This window comes from Halichondria panicea, chromosome 1 (assembly GCF_963675165.1).
Source record: "Halichondria panicea chromosome 1, odHalPani1.1, whole genome shotgun sequence".
NCBI classification, from domain to species: Eukaryota; Metazoa; Porifera; class Demospongiae; order Suberitida; family Halichondriidae; genus Halichondria; species Halichondria panicea.
In genome coordinates, this window is record NC_087377.1 from 11,660,599 (window position 1) to 11,682,101 (window position 21,503).

The 21,503-nt window shown below is 37.2% G+C and overlaps 3 protein-coding genes and 1 long non-coding RNA gene across 4 annotated transcripts in view; 1 reads left to right on the top strand and 3 right to left on the bottom strand.

The window, feature by feature from the left end:
* Positions 1-21,503, bottom strand: part of LOC135347382 (uncharacterized) — a 124,305-nt gene that overhangs the window by 13,671 nt on the left and 89,131 nt on the right. The window lies entirely within an intron of this gene.
* Positions 5,063-8,834, bottom strand: LOC135347153 (uncharacterized). The gene is made up of 8 exons (XM_064545044.1): positions 7,443-8,834; positions 6,665-7,384; positions 6,359-6,607; positions 6,203-6,301; positions 6,031-6,153; positions 5,843-5,977; positions 5,724-5,757; positions 5,063-5,629 (listed from the first exon to the last, which is right to left on the bottom strand). The coding sequence occupies exons 2-8, from the start codon at positions 6,849-6,851 to the stop codon at positions 5,185-5,187; spliced, it is 1,272 nt and encodes a 423-aa protein (XP_064401114.1). The 5' UTR covers positions 6,852-7,384; positions 7,443-8,834; the 3' UTR covers positions 5,063-5,184.
* On the bottom strand, positions 13,147-15,223 carry LOC135347053 (L-dopachrome tautomerase-like). Its single transcript, XM_064544896.1, has one exon. The coding sequence runs from the start codon at positions 15,151-15,153 to the stop codon at positions 13,339-13,341; it is 1,815 nt and encodes a 604-aa protein (XP_064400966.1). The 5' UTR covers positions 15,154-15,223; the 3' UTR covers positions 13,147-13,338.
* LOC135347540 (uncharacterized) lies at positions 17,296-21,453 on the top strand. Its single transcript, XR_010398422.1, has 4 exons — positions 17,296-18,015; positions 18,295-18,437; positions 18,623-18,753; positions 18,808-21,453. It is a non-coding gene; the product is annotated as an uncharacterized LOC135347540 (long non-coding RNA).

The following is a 21,503-nucleotide window of genomic DNA, read 5'->3' on the forward strand; positions in this document are numbered from 1 at the left end:
TCTTAGGCCTATACAACCATGTGAGGTATATTATAACAGAACAGTTTAATGGACTTGAGAAAGGCAGTGAGGGGTCAATACTTAAAATGAGCTACGTGTGATGAGCCATTACGGGCACTAACTGATCATGCCTATCAACACCAACAGATGCTATTTTATAGGTATACTTCTACAAATTAATGTTCCTTGATAAGTAGGTATCAAACGATTATTGATAAAAGTGATTGAGTCAACAGCAAATGAATATGAAGAAGCCCTAATTATACTGAATAAACTCTCTTTGACATAATAATTATGCTAAACTAACAAGTGATTACAATTAAACTCATATCAAAAGACAGGAATAGACTGAATTCATGTATTGAGTTGATTTCGTTCAGAAAAAGTTAATACCTATTATAATAACCAACAATAAAACACGCATGTTCTGGTGGAGCCTAATTAAGCTTAGTCTGATAACAGCTAGATTAAAGGGGGTACATATATTGCACCAGAGGATTGAGGCTATAATTATAGAAACTTCTCTTGTATAATTATAGATGACTATACTGACTTGGTTTTTGGTGTTGGTGGACACAAAATGTTATTTTAAGGATAGGTCAAACTGTTTTTTTAGCAAACTTTACTCAGAATCAGAAATACAAATCGACTGCCATTCATCATAATAATTATGAGACTACTAGGCAGAGTACAGGTGAAGGCAACAGTGTCACCAGGACAGGCCAGGCCACAGTGGAGGTGGATGTCAAAGTGGCTGAATGAAATTTGTCATATCTAAGCAAACATTTCCTACAATTAATCTGGAAGAGGGTGACCACATCTCATCATCACACACAATTACATTGCTGTATAAGCTAGTGATTACTTACCACAAGCAGAAAAACCAATTAATGTATTTGAGTAATTAATTACTGAACCAACGAACTAGACTATACACTTAACGTGCAGTTGTTTACTGCATGTTGACGCTAACCACTGGCACTGTTATTGCACTAGCTGTTAGTACCCTGTTATGATAGCAGTAAGATAAACTATACAACTACCGTAAATACACAATCCACCTTCAGAAACGAAAACATTAGACATCAATATTATCACTAGCTACAGTGACCTGGTCACTATGCACACACAGTATTATATGCGTCATGCATATATATAATTATGCTCTACGTATGCATAGCAGCTAGGAAGCAATTAATTATTATAGGTACATATAGGCTTCATAGCCTAATGTAGCCTCCTTCAACAGGCCTCCTTTTGAAGTGCAGTGGGCGCGGGGACGAGGCTATAAACCTACCATGTATATGGACACTTTAAGGCATGCAGGAAAAAACTGATCACATGCATGCATTTGCGTCAACATAGTATGATCCATATAGGAAACTGTAAATATAGTACTGCAATACTTATATATAGATCTGCATGATTACCCAATATAGACAGTTGGCATCATGTATATTATGTGTGTGAATTAAATTATCATGTGCTTGAAAGCTTTGTCACGTACCTGTACATATAAGCCATTATAGTACAATTAGGGGCTATTTCTATCAATGTAGCGTCTATTAAAGCATTACGGTATAATTATATTACCATAATTAAAAGCCACACAAGCTTTCCTGCAATGTCCAAAGCCGTACAAATTAAATTACTAATAGGTTTTTTAGGTGAATTCCAGACACACCCAATATTGTCAATTGGAATCAATGAGCTGTACGTGGGATGATGTTGACTGTACAATATTGTAGTGCTAGACTAAAATTCCAAATTATGCAACATGGTGCATGGCCGCTCACATAAATAGCAGTATCACGCATAGATTAATTTCTAGCACAATGGTATTCAATGCTCGGCATCAGAAGGAAATATAACAGTAACAGTATACGTTATACTATATGGGCATATCCTACGTAATGATATAGGCCTGTATATTACCTAATTTTTCACATGGCCTAAAAATGGATATTGGGCTGAATGAACTGTATGACCACGACTAAATCTTACACTCACTATAATATGTACACCATCTTGTACATCTACAAAAGAACTACGTTACACACACTTTTTCACACCTAATTAACCTACGTAAGCACACTTTTTTTGATATTCCACTCCGGCCGACACCATCTGATCTCCACACATGCACATAACACAAGCACCCTCACCCCTCACTTTTCTCCCATGGAGTTTGTGAGCATGAGTCCATACATCCTCCATTCCTCATTTTAGGGGCCACACGAGTACATCTGCTTGTCTGTGTGGGTCGGTTGTCATAGATACAATGCACCATCCCAAATACAGCTGGTTCAGCATTAATACCAGAGGAGCTGCTAATAAATAATAATAAAGCTATATAGGTGCACAAACATTCATGCAGAGGTATTATTGTATGTATACACAATACATTAAATACATGCAACTCTGCATGAATCTGCGTGAATGTTAGTGCGCCTTGTACATTGTCAATTAATTAGCTTGCAAAGTACTGCTTTCTTACACATGAACCAACTAAGATAACTCCAGCAAGATATCCCTACATCAATATAGGTGAAGCCTAATGTATACATAGGAAATCTGCAGAGCGCTGGTCTGCTCTCATGAACAAAACTATTAACTGGTTTGCTCTAAAGAAGTTTGCAACCAGTGTTGCATGGTTAGAAATGTGTTATATTACAAAGGAGGAAACTAATAAACTTTAACTTTCTTTATGAATGTTATTACATACAATTACTATGCACGGGCTAATTATGAATACATTTAATATGTGTTTACAGCCAGAGGGATCAAACCACCCACTAATTTTTGGAAATGTTATTGTAGAAACGTTTAGATTGAGAGATAAACTATAACCTACTATCATAAACCAGAGGGTTCGACATGCGTGCACGAATACTATACAAATGCTATACATGTAGTGCATTGGCCTGGACTAGTGCGCGCATGCATTGGCCTGCATGGATGTTATCACTTGACTGCAATTGTATAGTGATATGTGCAGTCACGCATTTCGGACCTCTTCTGACCATAAACAGACAATCCATATTCCTATATCCTAGAAAAGGGACAACAATTCAACTATAGACATCAACAATTATGGGGTGCCGGTTGTTTCAAAATGCTAATTTTATCCACTTAATATGCAGAAGTACACTGACTTACGCAGAAGTACACTGACTTATACACAAAGTGCACTGACTTATACAAGTACACTGACTTATGCAGAAGTGCACTGACATATTAGGCCTGGAAAATATCAAGAGGTTAATTGTCGACAAAGCATATACCTTCAGAATAATTATAGAACACTCATTGAATTACCAACTACAAAAGAGAGAACTCATGCATGCATAGTTGCATGGGTTAGGACAACATGTGAAGTGAATAGATCTAAATTTCCCAGCTATGTTTAGATCATGGTACACACTCCGAGTCACTGGCTCAAAGAAAAGAGCTCGTAAAATAGTAGCACCTTCATCATAATCAGCGAGTACCCTCAATGAATGAAAACACACCTTCATAAGATCAGCAATGATCACCCTCACTGGCAGAAAATATACCCTCATAAGATTAGAAAGCAACCTCATTGGTAGAAAATTGACACCATCCCTCATTGCAATATTGCAATCACCCTAATTTTGACCCTAATATCACACCATAATTTTATATCCCGTTTGGAATGGCTCTTAGCTGAAGCTTTTATCTTCCCTAAGCTTAGAAAACATAGAAGGCAGAACAATTAAGTGAAGACTGAGGCTATATAAAGCTTTGTCAAGCTTGTCAAGGTCAGATATTTTTGTGTGGTTTTGAAAACACACCTTCATAAGATCAGCAATGATCATGCACCCTCACTGACAAAAAATACATGATGGTGGATCAAGTGAAGAGTGTGAGTAGAGGACTTGGTGCTACCACCATCAGCTCAAACAGAGGGATCGATAATAACACTATATAAACCTGTTTAATACGAGAAATTTAATATGGCTGTATACACGTATAACTATACTTCTCTGCACAGGAGCAATCCATGCAACAGTGCTCCTCTTGGCTAGTATACTAACAAACGAGACTGGACAGTGTGAGGTAAGGGCTTAAATCCTCTTTTTGTCTTTGGTTTCTTTTTAATCTTGTCCTATACTCATAGAACTGGAGTGTATATCTGCTCGTTTGAGCGTTGTTTAGAGGCATCAAGAGAATCTACGTTTCTCAGCAAGATTTAACTGAGTAATAAATAGGGGCCTAAATCAGAGAGGTCCAGCAGCCTGCTAAACCTTCTTGAAAAGAAATTTGGAGCATTCAATCATCCTGAAGTTTGCCTGGGTCACTATAATCGTGCTGCAGCACAACCGGCAACTCCCCTAGGCCTTGTGAAGCACCTTCCTATGTGTAATACTCCACTCAGGGAATTTTCTATGTTAATTATTGGTTTATTAAATATTTTTACCGACCACAAATACATGAAAATTTGACGCATGCGCAGACTACTAGTACCAGGCCTAGTTGTGTTCGCCTAATCGTTATAAAAGCGAAAAACTCGGCCTGGGGGATCGAGGCTAGTGCAGAGCTATTATAACTACTATAGCAAACTCCATGGACAAGTTTTTCTACGCACTCAGTGACTACTCTATAGAAACCTACAGAAACTCTTACTTGACACACACACACACACACAACTGTATATCTCGCTTACGCATGCGCACTGCATGGGTTTTTCACTTACTAAATTCCTCAGTTGTACGTCTATGCTATAGTCAGAGCCCCAATATAATTAGTTCGTGTTGACAAGATCCAATATTTATTATTTTTATTTATAGCTTTTCCACATTAATACCAAATTATTGCAGCCTATCCCTTGATTAACTGCATAGATCACATCCACTGTTTCCATTATTTGTTTATTTAGTTTCTATTACTTGAATATATACAAGTGCGTAATTACCTCAATGACATTTAAGTGCCAAGTTTTCTGCTGATTGTTTTACAAATGTTTTCCCTTGCAGTAATCAATTATAATTATGGTAGTTGCTTTTCACCATCTACTTCCACTAAACAACATATATAATCATTGCTTTGTATATTGATAAAAAATGAAACCAGAAAGCATGCAATGCATGTATAAATTTGCAATACTGAATAACACATTACAATGTTAGTACCTACAATTATTGGGAATTGTCTTGTAATGATCTACTGACTTAAAGGATCCACGTAGTCGTACTCGTGTAGTAGTTCACATCCCCCTATCTGACCCACAACACCTGTTAGCTGACCATACGACTGGTTAGACTTCAGCAATATCTGCTTCTGCTCAATATTTATTAGCTCAGGATGCTCACTCTTTCTCTTTGCTTTCGGTTTCACTTTGATTTTGCTGTACTGGTGACTCAATGATAAATCTTTTTGGCTGTTGCATTCTGGAGTAGCATATGTTGAGCAAGCAGTCGTAATACTCTTGTCTGTGTGCCCGTAAGACTTGTTAGCTTTAAACTCAACTTCTATCATATCCGAGACATTGCCTTTGACTTTTGCTAGATCAACCTCATCGTACAAAACACTGTTGGAATGCTGACCTGATTTACTTTGTTTGGGAAGTGTGGAGGGTGGACTTTTTCTGCTAGGTGTTGTAACTATGCTGTTGAGGAAAGCCTTGTGATTTAATTATATTCAAATGACCAACATTGTATGAAAGAAGTAAATCTTTATATAATGTATCACATGGGGCTTACCAAGTATCTTTGTTTTCAAATCGCAATGTGAATTCTGAACAACACATGTACAAAGTGTAGTGTTCAAGACAAAGTTGCAACATGATATTTAATGAAGCTTTAATGAAAGTGAAACTTACTACGATGGTTGTACACTCCGTGTCCAATAAAGCTCCAAATAGTAATCAAAATTGTTATTCCCAAACATGAAATGACTAACATTGTATCAAGCATACTGTCGTGAAGTGTCATCCTAACTGGACTGCATTGTGTACCTATGGGGAATTTTTAAGAATAACTTTACTAGTACTTAATGAACATTGTTTACCATAGAAAATGATCCCAAAGACAAATAGTGAAGAAATGCAAATGAAAAGCAGTACGAGTAGGATCACCATAGAAACAACAAGAGATTTCTTTCTAGAGACAAATACCTTCACCTTACAAAAAGCTACATTTCCAATTTTCAAAGCTATTATTTTTAGTTAATGGTAACTTACCTCCTATAAGTAGTAATAAGAAATGAATGACCGTCAAGAAAAGGTACAGTGAAGTTGTGCTAAGAATGGCAGTTGATTTAAACTCAACAGGGATTCCATCTATTTACAACACTATAATTATATAGAGGCATTATTGACTGAAAACTTGAACCTAACCTGTAACAGACATATTTTGTTTGATAAGTAAATTTTTGTTTGCCTTCACTGAAAACGCAAATGTGTGGACTGTACCAGGACTTGAATGTGGAATTTTCAACATTCCCGTGCTATTAATAGGAGGCTGATTACTCAGTGTTGTGTGTTGTATAGTACAAGTAGAGTCGTTTTGAATGACTGCACAACTGACTGAATAGAGACAGTTAGTTGAATTAACTTGAGTACGAAAGTAATCTTCACTTTTGAGTCCTATAGAATTAATAACTGCACTATAAGAAAGCACGATGTAATGTATTCATGTCTCACCTATTACGTATACAGATGCGTACATTTTTGTATTAATCCTAGACGATCTAGTAGTAAACAAACTCAGTTCAATGTTGTGCTCTCCCATAATGGTTCTTATGGAGGAAAATCTGGCTTCGCAGAACAGACCAACACAAGTTTTCATAATTTTGACCTCATCTGATCCATTAATTGTCACGGTGTACATGAGAATTGAAGAGCATATCAGCTAAAGAGGTTCCATAGCAATTTGTAAATTTTATTACACTAAAACTTACTAAATTCCTTATTATAGTTGTACTTTTACGCTAGTCAAAACACCAAACTGGTAGATGGCAATAATTATCGTATTGACAGGATCCCAGACTATAATATCAGATACCAGTATCCTCATATAGGTAACGATATCGCCACATGTTATGCTAGTAATGTTCTGCTTTTCTAGCGCCAACAGATCAACCGTTAGTATGGATGACCAATTTGCCATGTATGACTCAGGAGAGCGAGAAATAGTGACCAATTGAACGCTCAAGAATGCAGGATTTTTTTTATTAGTGATGTTGCTAGGAAAAGTTTGTGGAGAAGCATCCACGAGGAATTTGAAGATGTTCACATATTCGGTAGAGTTAGGGCTGCTGTAACGCCAACGTAATCCTTCAAGATCCACTCCTTCACAGATCAGCTTCACCCTAGCCCTCTCCGAGCAAGCCTCACTTTTAACATTTAGGTACGTTTCTGCTGCTGTACCAAATTTAATACGTGCGGTAAATAAACTAGCTGGCTGCACAAATCTACTCACCTTCAACAAAAAGAACAGTAGAAATTACTAAGAGAGAAGTAAAAAACATTGTCATGGCAGTAGATTTTGCTTAAGAATGTTGATAGAATTTGGACTTATTATTAAGGTTATATATTTATATAGGCCGTATAGCAAGAATGGCTTTGTTATTTGTTGCCTCTAAAATAATTATGCCAACATTACTAATACTTCATGCATATGCTGAGTATAGATCGATGTAATTTATAGATCATGTCCAATGAAACAGCAATGGACGTGTACAGTCTTAATTCGCAGCAGATCAACAAATTAAACGGTATACGAGTATGCTCGAGATAATTACTTTTATGCTCAAGTTAACAGCCTATATATTATTCTTTTCACATTGACTATAATTATTTTTCCTCCAAAGCACAACATAGACCGGTCTATTAGACCCCATGTCCTTGCACATATTAACATCAAACTATAAATAATAGCCACATGACTCTATCTAGAACACCAAGGAGATACTTAACGACCCGCAAGTATTTCCAAAACCTGCCTGCCTGTTATTCTCATAATTGTTATAATTGTATGTGCTTATTATGCTCAAAATTATGCCAACATAATCTACCAACCCCTCTATTAAGTTAAAATTGCTAGGATTGGCTGAAAGAAACACCAAAAAGCGCAGAGCGAGAGCATATAACTTATATAGCCCTGACACATTAAATTTGGTCGTAACATGAAATGCAAAAATATGAAGATAGCAATTATTATTCAGTCATTATAGTATTACACATAATTATTCAATTACAACTCATAAGCAGATTTCAACAAAAAGTATTGTCTCTTTATCCATAAGTGATTTTGAATTACCCAAAAAACACCCTATACTAATGAAATAGCTAGGGAACTTTTGAGGAAGCTGATGTAACAGGAATTCCAATCTGCGGCTTTCAGTTAAGGAAGGAGATAATGCAATCTCAGTACTTCCCAAAAACCTAACTGCAGTCACATGACTCCCAGCCTCTAGCGTGACAGAGATAAGTAATGGGCATGTGACATCCGCTTAGATCGGTACTGCCAAATGATAGTAATATCTTCGCGTAGGATCTGACGCATTATCTAGATCACAATCATCTATACGATCACACAGTTAAAAGTTAAATTGAGTTACTCACCTTTTCTCATGGCTATGCAAGCAATTATTACAGCAACGATTACGACAGTAAAAACCACTGCAATTAATTACAATAAGGGCGACCCCCCAGCCTGCATGGTAGCCTAGTGCCTATATAATTATAGTATACACAATATAAAATTAGCATATTTATCAAGATGAAGACATTACTTACTAGCTTGAGCACTGAAACTGATACAGTCAACAACTTGGAGACTGTTATTGACTAGCCTCGATTCAAGGCCGATTAAAATCGGCCTTGAATCGAGGCTAGTTATTGACCAGCGGAGAGAGCTCAAAGTAGTACATTGCATCAGCACTAAGTTCTGGTATGCTAAATGGTTTGAATAATAGGCACTGTGAAATTGAGTTGCACATGCGCAGTAGCTCAGAACATGCCCACATTTTACATGGCAGTAAATCACAGATTGGTCCAATCAATGTTGAAACCACATTTTGTGTGCTAAAGTTTATTATTTCGCTGTTGAAATTAAAAAGTAATGACTTACTCCCATTTTTTAGTGCTATATAATTTATAGGTTTTTTATTTCACTGCGTTGAATAATTTGAATAATAGCTAGGTGAAAAATGTGTGACTACCTTATAGGTCTCCTGAGAGTATATAGACCACCCTCAACACCATCCGCCATGCATGCATGCACGCACATAATTATAGTATCTGAGGAAGAAGGAGAGGGGACTAAAACAGACATTGGTTCCACCTCAATACTTCAGTCAAGTTTGAGACAAACAGCGGGTAAAGATCCACTACACAATAAACATCAACTGAGACAGAGGATTATAGCTCTGATAAAGGGTCATACAATCTACAACCATTATAATTGATGGACATACTACCGTATAGCGGGTAATTTTCGGGGGACAAAATATTCGTGGTTCAGCAATATTGAGACATTTCGTGGATAATATTTTCGTGGTTGCTGCTTGGATAAAGGTTAGGTAAAGGTAGGCAAGGTCGCTTCATTCGTGGGTAAAATATTCGTGGTCAGACCTCCAACCACGAAAACCACGAATATTTTGCCCCACAAAAATTACCAGCTATACGGTATTACCACATCGTTGGTATAGCAGTGTGGTCAGGTGTAGTTGTCTCCTCTGGGGGAGGTGGACCAGGACTCTCTCATAACCACGGAGGCTGAAATATGCACAATTGAAAGGGAAAGGAGTTAGGACAGAAAATGATATGTCTCATGGTTAATACAGCTAGGGGAACCTGAGTCGATTCCAAGATTTTGTATTGGTGTATTGCTACCTAAAATCAAGGCTAAAGAACCTCTAGATTGCATGTAAGAAAGAGGTGCATGGTTGATGCATAATGATATTTTGGAGGCTTGGGTTATCTGCATGGCTGTATGATAATAGTGACCGCAAGAGTCAAATTAATGTTATAGAACCTCAGGAGATTGCATGCTACTGTCATTATAGGTAAATAAACATAATTATAAATACACTCTGGACAAGGGGAGTGTCTGGAATCAAAGATGTCATCATTTGGTTTTAAGTTACCTGGGAAATTGTCATTTCTGTTGCACTGTATAAGCCTTCTACTATAAAAACAATTTGAAACTATTTAATTATACAGGGAATACCCATGCACCACAGTGGCATAGGAAGCAATTTCTCAATGAGGGGGCTCTATAGTGTCTTAAATGGAAAAAAGTACGGCTATCTACCACACACACTTATTGTGTATATAATAATTATACATCAGTCTCTTATAATAACTTGTATTTGTTGTTATGGTACATGACTTATAATTATAGGTAACAGTTTTGGAGTGTATAATTATTGCAATAGTATATAATTATATGCTAGTAGTTGAATGTACAATAAATGTATTATATGCACTATTGAGAGGCTCCATATATATACGTACTATGACAGGAGCGACTATATAGTCCTGCTTTTCCTGTTCTACTCAATTAATTTACTTTGCTAAAATCATCTTTTAATTGGTTATTAAGCATAGGAAAGATTTGTGCGGGACATCTGCAGAGCTGACCTGCTCCTGAATTACAATCATTATGATAATTCTGGACAAAAGAAGCAATCTATACACTGTAAAAAAAAAAGTGCGGTGAGCACACTAAAACCGTCGCATATAGCACACTTTTTCAAAAAAGCGTGCTATATGCGACGGTTTTAGTGTGTCCACCGCACTTTTTTTCAATCATTTTTTACAGTGTAGCAATTACATAGAAAGGAGGAACTAAATCTCGTGAATGTCCTTATACTCCCCTCCAGCATTGAAAAAATGAATGTGTGGTTGTCACGCAAGTATAATGTGGCAATATCAGGCAAACAGCTGGGAATTTGTGTGAAAAGCACACCCCACTTTTAGTGTTGGCTTGAAGTGTTTACAGCCAGATGATGATCGAGACTAAAACCACCATTAGTTGAAATGTTATTACAGAAACCTTATCACTTAAACAGAAACTATAGCCCTAACTACCACAAACAGACAAGGTATCTTCTTATAATAACTATCCGGCCCTTAGAGTGACAACAACTGCATGTATAATAGACATCAACATTTCATTGCACTATATATAATTATAGTGACCATACAATGTTTGCATGTGCACTGTGGAGAACTTACGGATATGTACTGATAGAACTGCATATTTATACTTTTTGTGAATGTTCTAGAATAGTGATGTATTGCCGGTTTTTGTGAATGTTCTAGAGAATGTTCTAGATTTACCATGTGTTGTTGTGCAATACCCGGATATAGTTATTGTTTTTGTAAGTGGGTGTGTTTATTGCTGTGATAAATTATTGAGAACTTGACAATTAGCGCAAGCAGGCGCTGACATGCACATACAGTAAGTTAAATATAATACTGGAAACTTCCTATAGAGAGGTACAAACCAACCTCATCACTAACACTTGTAGCACAAAAATGTTACATGGAGCTAAGACAAAGTAGGTGACCTTTTACCCACCTCATTTTGTCTACCGCATGCACTCATCAGTCTAGAGAAATACCTTTATCACACACACCCTAATTCACACACAATTAAGCATCCCTATTATCAAGGAATATTTGGCACAGGCCTATATATATATAGTCACATGCATAGACTAGGTGAGTGCAAGCTGATTGAACAGTATACATTCACGGAGTTCATGGTATATAAGTCTTGTTCGAAACCAAATTTGGGCAAACCAAATCCATGATAATTATTTCCGCAGAAATAATGCATGTGTTAGTATAGTGGGATAATATGTATAGGGAGTCTTTTACATGGTTTCTACACAGTCTCACTAAATCCTAGTCCATAAAATTAATAGAGTCCATGCAGGAACAGCTCGGAGGTGTCTCTTGAGCATGCACTCTCCTATTCAGTGATTTGAAACTGTTTATACATGCAGAGAAAATACATAATAATTATTTTAGAGCAGAAAAATGTCATAATCTACATTGCTTACACATCTAGCTAGCTGTCAATGGAGTACCACATGGCTTTGCACGATTCTGCTAGCTCCTAACAAGTAAAATGTTATCGTGAAACACAGATCGATGTCAAAACAGCTAAACCATGAGATTGTCTAGTCAGCAATGCAATTAACCTTCTAACCGTCGAGACTAAAATCCTTAGGGTTCAGTTTAGACTTGGTGCATAGGTACACTATACTGCATGTTTTTCACCCATTATGCTGTTCTTTTATTATATGCTTTTGAAAGTGACAGCAAAAATTTGAAACTGACCCCAATAATTATGATTTTGAAAGTGACATTACGTTCAGTAATTTCACCTTTATTGGATACAATTGTTGTAACATTACACTAGACAGCTGACTGTGTATAATTATAACTAGATATTGGCTTGACGATCTGAAAACAAGTTACTAAACTAGATCAGATCCCTCATCAGGCATGTATATAATTATAAGGACCTGCTACTGTACAGTAAGTCTGTAAGACATCATGTTTGCAGTGCTGTTGAACAAAGTGCCCATTGTAATTCTCAAATTATGGCATCAAAATTGATTATGCTCGACTGTCCCTATTATGCTCAAAACGGCTATATACATGCAGTGGACTCGGGACTATAATGACATTGCATAAACCTCAATATTCAGTGAGTGACGTAAAACCATGTTCACTGGAAACCACTGATGACGAACTGCCAGTTTCAGTATCTGCCGATGACAAACTGTCAGTTTTCCAAGATGGGAATTGTCTGACGTTCCTTTTGTGACTGTCTGCAACACCTCTCCTTTCAATGCACATCGTGTTACTGATCGCAATTGCACGGCGACACTAGATTTACTAATAAATTTAACATCTATACAATAGCAATTATGGTCACTGTGTCGTGTGGGGATCATGCCCCTGAGTATCCGACTGGTTGGTGAGTGTCTCGTCCATTATCTATAATTATATACTCTACATCTATCATTGGTAGAATATGTTTATACCTTTGCCATGCATATACTGTCACAGCCCAGCAGATGGAGTTAATGTTAGTTGGGATCTATAGCTTTATTATGTTTTTTTTTAATCAGTTCAGTTATGTGTTCAAGTTGCAAATATTCAAGGTGTGTGATCAATAAAACTCAAAGGGCTCTAGCTAGGGATCAATGACAAATTTACAGAACTAGATCTATACGTACAGCAAAAGAGACTATAGCTGGCTATTCTATTGTAAGAACAAGTCATTGTTAAACTTTTTATTTGGGTTTGGGTTTTCAGTTCAGCACATAATTATAAAAAGTTGCCTTTCGCTAATCTTCGAGTACCAACGTGAGGAAGGCAATGAGCAGGAACAGTAGCAAGCTGGCATTAATTCTCTTGGAACTTGAGCCCGAAGGAGGCCTCAGAGTAGGCCTCACTGTTGGCTCAATTGCCGAGCATACCCTCATATCTTCGCTCGAAAGCAAGCAATTTTGCCGATACATTCCAGTATTGGTCGTCAAATCAAATTCAAATCGATTGCATTGAGTAGGGCTATCACTGCTATGAGCAGTACATATACGGCATTCTCGGATATTTTCTTTAGTATAGGTACAGTCTGGTATATCTGGTTTGTCATTCAGAGTGGCTACAATAAGAGTATCGTACATATACCCCCAGTTCTCACTTGTACTATATTGCTGATTCGGTGTTATAAGAGGAAAAAATGGTACCATGTAGTCATTCAAATTATGTCCAATATGACCCCCACTGTCAGGTACGTATGGAGGTATTTCACCAGATGGAAAGCCGCGTTGCATCCAACTTTCAAGGATTCGATCAATGTTGCTATGATGCAAGCTAAATACAGGATCATTTACAGCAGATGGTGGAACGCTCATGTGCCCATTTATCCAATCATGAACATTATTATGTAATCGTTGAGAACCTGACAATACCTGAGGTCCAACACACAAGTCAGAATTCGAAGTTGAGCATATCAAACTCCAACCTTCCAGTCTACTTCTAAAACTATCTCGTGGACTGTCCTGACGATACTTGCCTTCAGCATTTGATTTATCATATTCTGGGGCAGCTATCGCTATTTCAATCTCACGTACATTCGGTAGATATGTTTCAGCATTTCCTCTCTGAAGCCGATTACCATACCTTAAATCAGCGTTCGGGTTACAAGGAACCCAAAATGCCATACAATAACTCGAATTGTCATCCTCCCAATAAGCAATTGTGTTATCAACAGTCTTCTGTCTATATGTGATATCGCAAACCGTGTTCCAATTTAATCCACCTTCAATATCTTGTATTATTCCATGTGTTGATGACAATTTTCCAAAATATCGCTTATCAAATACCGAAAGGTCATTGTCCTCCCACTTCCAGTACGGTAAGCCAAAACTAGTATTGTCTAGCACTCTTTGAAGTGCTCTTTCCAAAATCAGCAGATATGTTCTGTGCCAGACTAGAAAATTTGGCCCAGAATGTGCAAAGTCAACATTTATACCGCCATTAAGTGTTTGACATGACTTCGAGGCATCTCGGGACACGTAGTTGTGTATGTAGACAAGGAAATCATACGTAGAAACATCTTGCAGTGTAACTGTGCCAGATACAGTTAGTGGCTCTTCAATAACAACACTCCAATAACCCATTTCACTCTTTAGCATGAGCATACCATTCTTAACGTTTTGCTTTTCAGAATCCGATAGACTGCCAAAACTTCTTCTTTGAACGACTTGTTTTTTCGTTCCACAATTTTCTCCTGACCAGCCAAACGCACATTCATTGCAATCGACTCCATAGAATTTCCCCGAGCAAATACAAACATTTTCAAACACCATCGTCGGCCAAAGATATCTGCTATCAATCCTATTTCCTTTTTCCGAAACATTGGATGTATTTTTTAGAACTGCGACAATTTCTGGATCAGCATCAACAGATTGACGCTCTGCGTTTGATTTAACGTTCACACAATCTCCTCTACCATTACAGTTGTTCGGACAACATACTTTACTCTGGAGGTTTTCTGGAGTGTTGCAAACTGCCGGAAACTGTGCAAAAGTGCACCTTAGAAGGCACAACAAAATAATTAGTGCCCAAAGCACTTGAAGGGGGCTTAGAGATGCCATTTGCCTCCTATAGCACTTACTCTAGTTATAATAAATGTAACACTTTTGTCTAACTATATATGCAAGCTTATGTGTAATGAATATTCTTACCAAAAGTTGAATGGGTGTGGTGTGGTGATGACTCAATAGCTTAATTGCATGTATACCACGGTATACATTTCGCACATTGCATATGCATACAAATGCACTATTGATTGCTGTAAAAAAATGGGTTGAAATAACCATTTTTGGTTTACCTGAATTGCAAAATTGCACACAAAATGCAATTCAGGTAACCAAAAATGGGTCGTTTCAACCCATTTTTTTTACAGTATATAATAATTATTATTATAATCAGTTTACTCAAATCTATATAATTATTTTTATTACAGTTAGAAATGTATTTAGAAGGTAAGAAACCAATAAATTGTATCTTATGAATGTCATTATAATTATGTGTGAGTTACTCCCCCATTCACAGGCCAATAAATATACACTGTGTATGCTCAGATAATTGTGAATTGTTTAGGTTTCCTATACATTGTATATCCTCAAGACAATTTAACAGTAGATGTGGAAATAGGAGAGCAGCCTAGGGTTGGTGTAGGGCTCCAGACACAAGAGATGTATTCCACTATTAAGTTAAGTGTGTGGTTAATTAAAGCGGGATTGGTTTGTGGTTAGCAGCTGTGATGCCATCAAAACGGTAGAAAATAGTAGAATGTGCCAGTAGTTTTTGGGTGTTATCTCAACAGAGAATGTTCTTGGCATCAAAATGTAGTCCGTTTATAAGCTAACTAAAATAAAGCTTAGCTTTAATTCAATTTCTGAACAATAAAAAAACTCATAATTATAATCACCTAAATACTGGTAAATTAGATTGTCAGGAAATCTAAATCATTCAACACAAAGTCTGAGACTTTCCTTAGCTGTTTAATGTTTAGTGTTTCACTACTCTAACTATAACATTCTATTGATCACCACAAAACCACCATAATTATGATGTTTTCACGGAAACATTTTTTTACAATTGAGTACATTTTATAACTACCCACATCTTTGTGGTTATCTACTCTCAAGGCTGCAAGCACTGTACATCATGTAAACATTTAGACCGTGTTTGTCAGTGACATCATTTGCATTGTTAAATTGGCCTTTGTACATTTGCATATCTATGACGTTGTGACAGAGATTAATGTATGGCTCTCTCCCTCCTGCTTTCTTGTTTCCATGCATGCACGCTTATAATTTTCAGTGCTTTCTTTGGCCAATCCTAGCCATTTTCACATTGCAAATCATAAATGTGCCTGTTTTTTGGAAATCTAAAACAGATCTATCTTCCTACACCACATGCATGCACGGACCAACTGTCTGCATGGGTTGATGTTGACTTTACCGGCATTAATTTTATATATCTACTTCATCCACCATGCACATGCATGTACCATAATTATGCATGGGTTGTTGTTGAACTTCCTGTGTAATTATCTGCATATAGATCAGTAACCATAATTCAATCCTGAAAGTAAATCCTACAGCTTCCCCAATCATCTGGGATGACCAAGGATGTTGTTGAACTTCCACATAGTTACTCCTATCTGATTTAGATCTACCCATAATTCAATCATATAATTATAGGTAAATCCTACAGCTTCGCCCATGCACGATGCACATGGACCATCTGCAATAATGCCTGCATGGGCTGTTGTTGGTGACTCTTATCCAAGAGATGGCCAACTTTAAAACTGTCAAAATGAATTAAAGTTTCTCGGTAGACACAACGTCGTTGCTGTAGTATAGCCACGCCTGCGACGCCAAATAAAAAACACCAAGTCGATTCAAATGGCTCATTCGCTAAATATAATACCCCAATATTATAGGCTGTTTGAGTTACACAATTAACCTGGTGCTAGATCTAATAGTAACATTCCTCAGTGCATGATTAGCAATACTATATATAATATTATTATAGGCAAGTGCATAATTATAAAAAGCACTCATATAATTATGGATTATAAGTTATACATTATACCGTAGTGTTTGATTAGTAATATCTATATAGTGCATGTGGGTATAGTATATACTATAATATAGTGATTTTAGTTTCATTATAAACATCAGGTACAACTAATTATATGCTCATTGTGGTCAGGCATCTGTGACGTATAGGTTTGGAGGAATGCTTTTTGTGTACAGTCTATTGGAGTTGTGTACTCTTCCTAATGAACTCTTGATGTTACCCATAATTAGGGTGTGGTCGTCACAGCCCAGTAATTATACTACTTCCATGGACTACAGGAAGTCTAAATAGAGATCTATACTTCTGAAGAAAATTAATGGATAGATCTACTTATGTTGAAAGAGACTGTCATACACAAAGTCAGACATTCGAACCTTGTAGGCCAACCGAAGCTGATGTTGGGAGAGAGACTGGCCATTCTGCAAACAAATTCAGGGCTAGATCTATATCTAGCACAAGTAGTGATGATGTCGAGAGAGACTGCTCTAGATCTGTTAAGAGAACCAGGCCCCAGAGTGATGTTGAGGGAGACTCTCCAATAAAAATACCTCGTGTTTTCAACAGTGTTCACGATCAGTCGCTCTACTTAGCTACTTCAAAGGATAAGATTGAAGAAGCTATATTTCTCTTAGCCCAAGGAGCTAATCCAAACTATATCTTTCCAGAACCACCTAGGTATAGCACACTTCACAAAGCATGCTACAATAACAACTCACAATTAATAAAGGAACTACTAAAACATGATGTACTGAACACAATCAATCTAAAGACGATCAATGGCTATACTCCCTTGCACATAGCGTGCGTGTTTGGACACATACAATGCATAAAGCTTCTTCTCGAAAGCTGTATCTGCAATACAGGTAATTTTGTATGAAAAAGGCTGTTTTATCCACAAAAGAGACCTCCATTATCCTGCATGCATGCTTGGAAAATGCGTTGACCATGCAATGGCCTAACTCCATTGACTCATGCACTCACTGGGTTTCTGAATCTGATTCACTATTATACTTGGCTAATTGCTGTTGAAATTCTAGTAATGCCATGCATGTCTGTGGTAAAATTAATGCTGCATGCATGCATGTACATTGTATATATTTATCATTTGCATCGTATAAATTATCCACTTATTTAACTGCCAGAAGTGAAAAATAACGAAGATAAAACACCCTTGGATCTGGTAAAAGCAAAAGCAAAAGGTGAACTAAATGGAAAATTCAACAAAATCCAGAAGTACATGGAATGTTTTTTGCTAACAGCCCACCTAGCAATACCTTTATGACAAGTAAGCTCGTCCATGCATGTTTTTATACTCATGCAGTCTGCTGCATACATGAATGATATAATTGGCTGCATGTCATGAGTTCATGCATGCATGTGTATTATAATTATATACAGTCTGCTGCAAGCTATGCTCAAAATTAACAGTGTTTTCATTGTGTATACCAGTATAACTGCTTATACATGCAGGTTCTGACGTGTTTTCCCATCGTATTGATATTGACAAGCACCTGCGTTCACTTTTGGAGGTCTTATCTGAAGTGTTTTGTAAATGGTTTGAATTTGGAGTTGAACTTCAAATTGAAGGCTCTGAGCTAGAGGTATATATAAGATAATTTATTATCAATCAATGTATAACAATGTATACGTTTCAGCGATTCAGTATGGAAAATCAAGGAGTCCAACAACAGTGTTTCACAGCTATGCTGGTATATTTTTTCACTCATGCATGATACAACTTCTACTTGGTCAAGCATCATTAGGGTAGTGCAGTCACGTACTGTTAACTGTCCACATTTAGTGAAGCAACTTATCAATTTGGCCGAAAAATTTGCTAAGTAATTTCTTTATTATCTTCATTCCGTTAATTACTACATGTACTATTTCCCCATGCAGCACAATACTCAAGCGTACCTATTTTGCCTATAATTATGCTAGCCTATAATTATATATATATACAGTGGAACCTCCATTAACGACCACCTCCGAAGAGCAACCACACGCTATATAACGACCAAGAGCTCAGGTCCGGATTGAAACTACAATGACTTCAATGTAAAGCAACCTCTCAGGAGCGACCACCTCTCTACTCCGCGTATATAACGAGCAGTTTTCTAGTCTCTGATCAGCTTTAGTAATGGAAAATAACCTCCCAGAACAGACAGCCACACTCAGCTATATAGACTCATCTATCTATAGGTGCGCTTGAGCATATCTGCAAAATTATATATAGTCATTAGATTCGAGGTAAGGTCGTTTTTAAGCCGCGGCTATTCCCGAAATATAGCCATCTCGCTATTCCGGCCAAGCTGCATGGTGACCGGATTAACAAGAGTCTACTGAACCAATGAAATACTGCGTTCTCTCTGATAATGATTTGTGTTGACTATAATAGTTATGTTAGCAACACAATAAGTGCTTAGATTCAGACAGCGTGCATGGTTGACAGCTTATAATTATTAGCCTTGATCCCATGCCGCACTATCTATAAGGCCTGTGAAGGAGGCTATCATCATAGATAATAGAAATTTCCTATTATAATTATGCCCTATTATATCTATGATTCCATGCATACATAAATACTCCATTGTATAGTACGAGAGGAGACTGCATAGAATAATTTTATTATGTGTGTGTCTGAGTTGGCATGTGCTGCCACACCGGCGTCAATTAGCTGCCGCCATTTGTCTAGTATATGTTAATTATAATAAAGTCTTCAATTAACATGGGAGAGGCAGTGCCGTTACTTTATAAGGAACGAGTGTTTATGCTGTCAATAGCATTATCTCTGACAGACGTGAGAGCGTGTGTGTTGATGAAGTAAGGCATAATTATAATTATACGTATTTCAACCCCCTCCCAAAGCAATGTGATTTGCTCGGCTAACACTGATTTGATTGATCTCAGCCGAGTTCAGAGTGGTGCCGAGTGTTGTACTACTGGTGGGGTAGTGGCTTTCATAGACAATGCAGAAAGATGTTTCCGATTAAGTGACTTGACTCTTTAAATACTCCACTTAACTACTCCATAATAGTTTCACAGACAAAACACATTATGTTTACTGCATATGGTTGCTAAGGTTTTAAAGTTGTGGTAACTAAAATTATTAATGTGCTACTCAGGGATATGCCCACTGGTCCATGTTGGTCCATACTAACCAACTCTCAGCAGCCACTGTTGGCTTGCATCAGAATCTTTTTTCCAATTCTTTTACTCATAGACAAGAACGTTCTTTGAGAGACTATGATTATCGCTATGATCCAAGATGCTTATAATCGAACTATGTGTATATAAGGCGTATAATTGCGAACGGCGACTTTCACTCAAATATACCCCCACCCGCGGCCTCAAATTGAGGCTTACACATGTGGCTATGATAATTGGAATAATAGGCAGAACCATGAGCATGCATGCCATAAAACAATAATATGGTAAATTTTTTAGCAAAATTGGTCAATGCATAATTATATGCATGCATGCCTAGTAACCATGCTGTCCCTAGGAACATATGAGTTATAGCCAGTAAGTTATAGTTAAACAATGGCCTCGAGTGGTATATTTGATTTACACGCGAGAGTAATCTGATAAACCACGAGGCGCAGCCGAGTTGGTTTATCTGATTACTCGAGCGTGTAAAGCAAATATACCACGAGAGGCCATAGTTTAACTGGCTTGTACTATGTTTAGAACTGTACTACTATGTTTAGCTACTTCCTGTCATGCTTCTTCAATGAATATGCTTATAACTACTGTTTGACGTCACTGTTGCTATAGCTATGCAATGAATTTGCTATTTTTTTTAAAAAGCGATGGCTGATTCAAGCAAGCGTCTATGATTCAAGCAAGCAATTGTGAAGGCTGTGTTTCTGCATCTTTATAGAAGGCACTTCAAGAAAGTACACTGGTGCTACTTGTCTACAAAGAGTGCAAATGTACCCCAAAATATCATTCCACAAGCCTACTGTACTGGCCCAGTGCAGTGCAGTCTCTTTAGTCTGAGAAACACTTGGCAGTCTGGACCCTTCTTACTGCTCCTGGTCCCATGCAGCAATGTAATAAGCAGGTTGTGACAACCAATGTTGAAAGTTGAAAAAAAGCAACACAAACAAACCAGTATCGTTCGATTCACGATCACGGAGTTCTTCGAAATTTGCCTCCTTTTTGGAACTATTCATCGCTCGAACTTGGCTCTTTTTATGTTGACTAAAATCATTAGTAGTCTGTTTTGTATTGAATTCTCTCTAACTCTAATATTGCTAATATTGATTGAATTGAGTAGTGTGTCATTGTTTTAATTGAAACAGTGTGTCAATTTTGTTGCAAAGGTGGGATACTGTATTCAGTTCTAGCT

What these genes read in the sequence shown, in the direction of transcription:
- LOC135347153 (XM_064545044.1), bottom strand. Translation starts at nt 6,851, where the DNA reads ATGTACACCGTGACAATTAATGGATCAGATGAGGTCAAAATTATGAAA. An exon ending in CTTTGGGATCATTTTCTATG is followed by an intron (nt 5,978 to 6,030) that starts GTAAACAATGTT and finishes AATTCCCCATAG; the next exon opens with GTACACAATGCAGTCCAGTT. An exon ending in CGGAGTGTACAACCATCGTA is followed by an intron (nt 5,758 to 5,842) that starts GTAAGTTTCACT and finishes TGTGTTGTTCAG; the next exon opens with AATTCACATTGCGATTTGAA.
- LOC135347053 (XM_064544896.1), bottom strand. Translation starts at nt 15,153, where the DNA reads ATGGCATCTCTAAGCCCCCTTCAAGTGCTTTGGGCACTAATTATTTTG.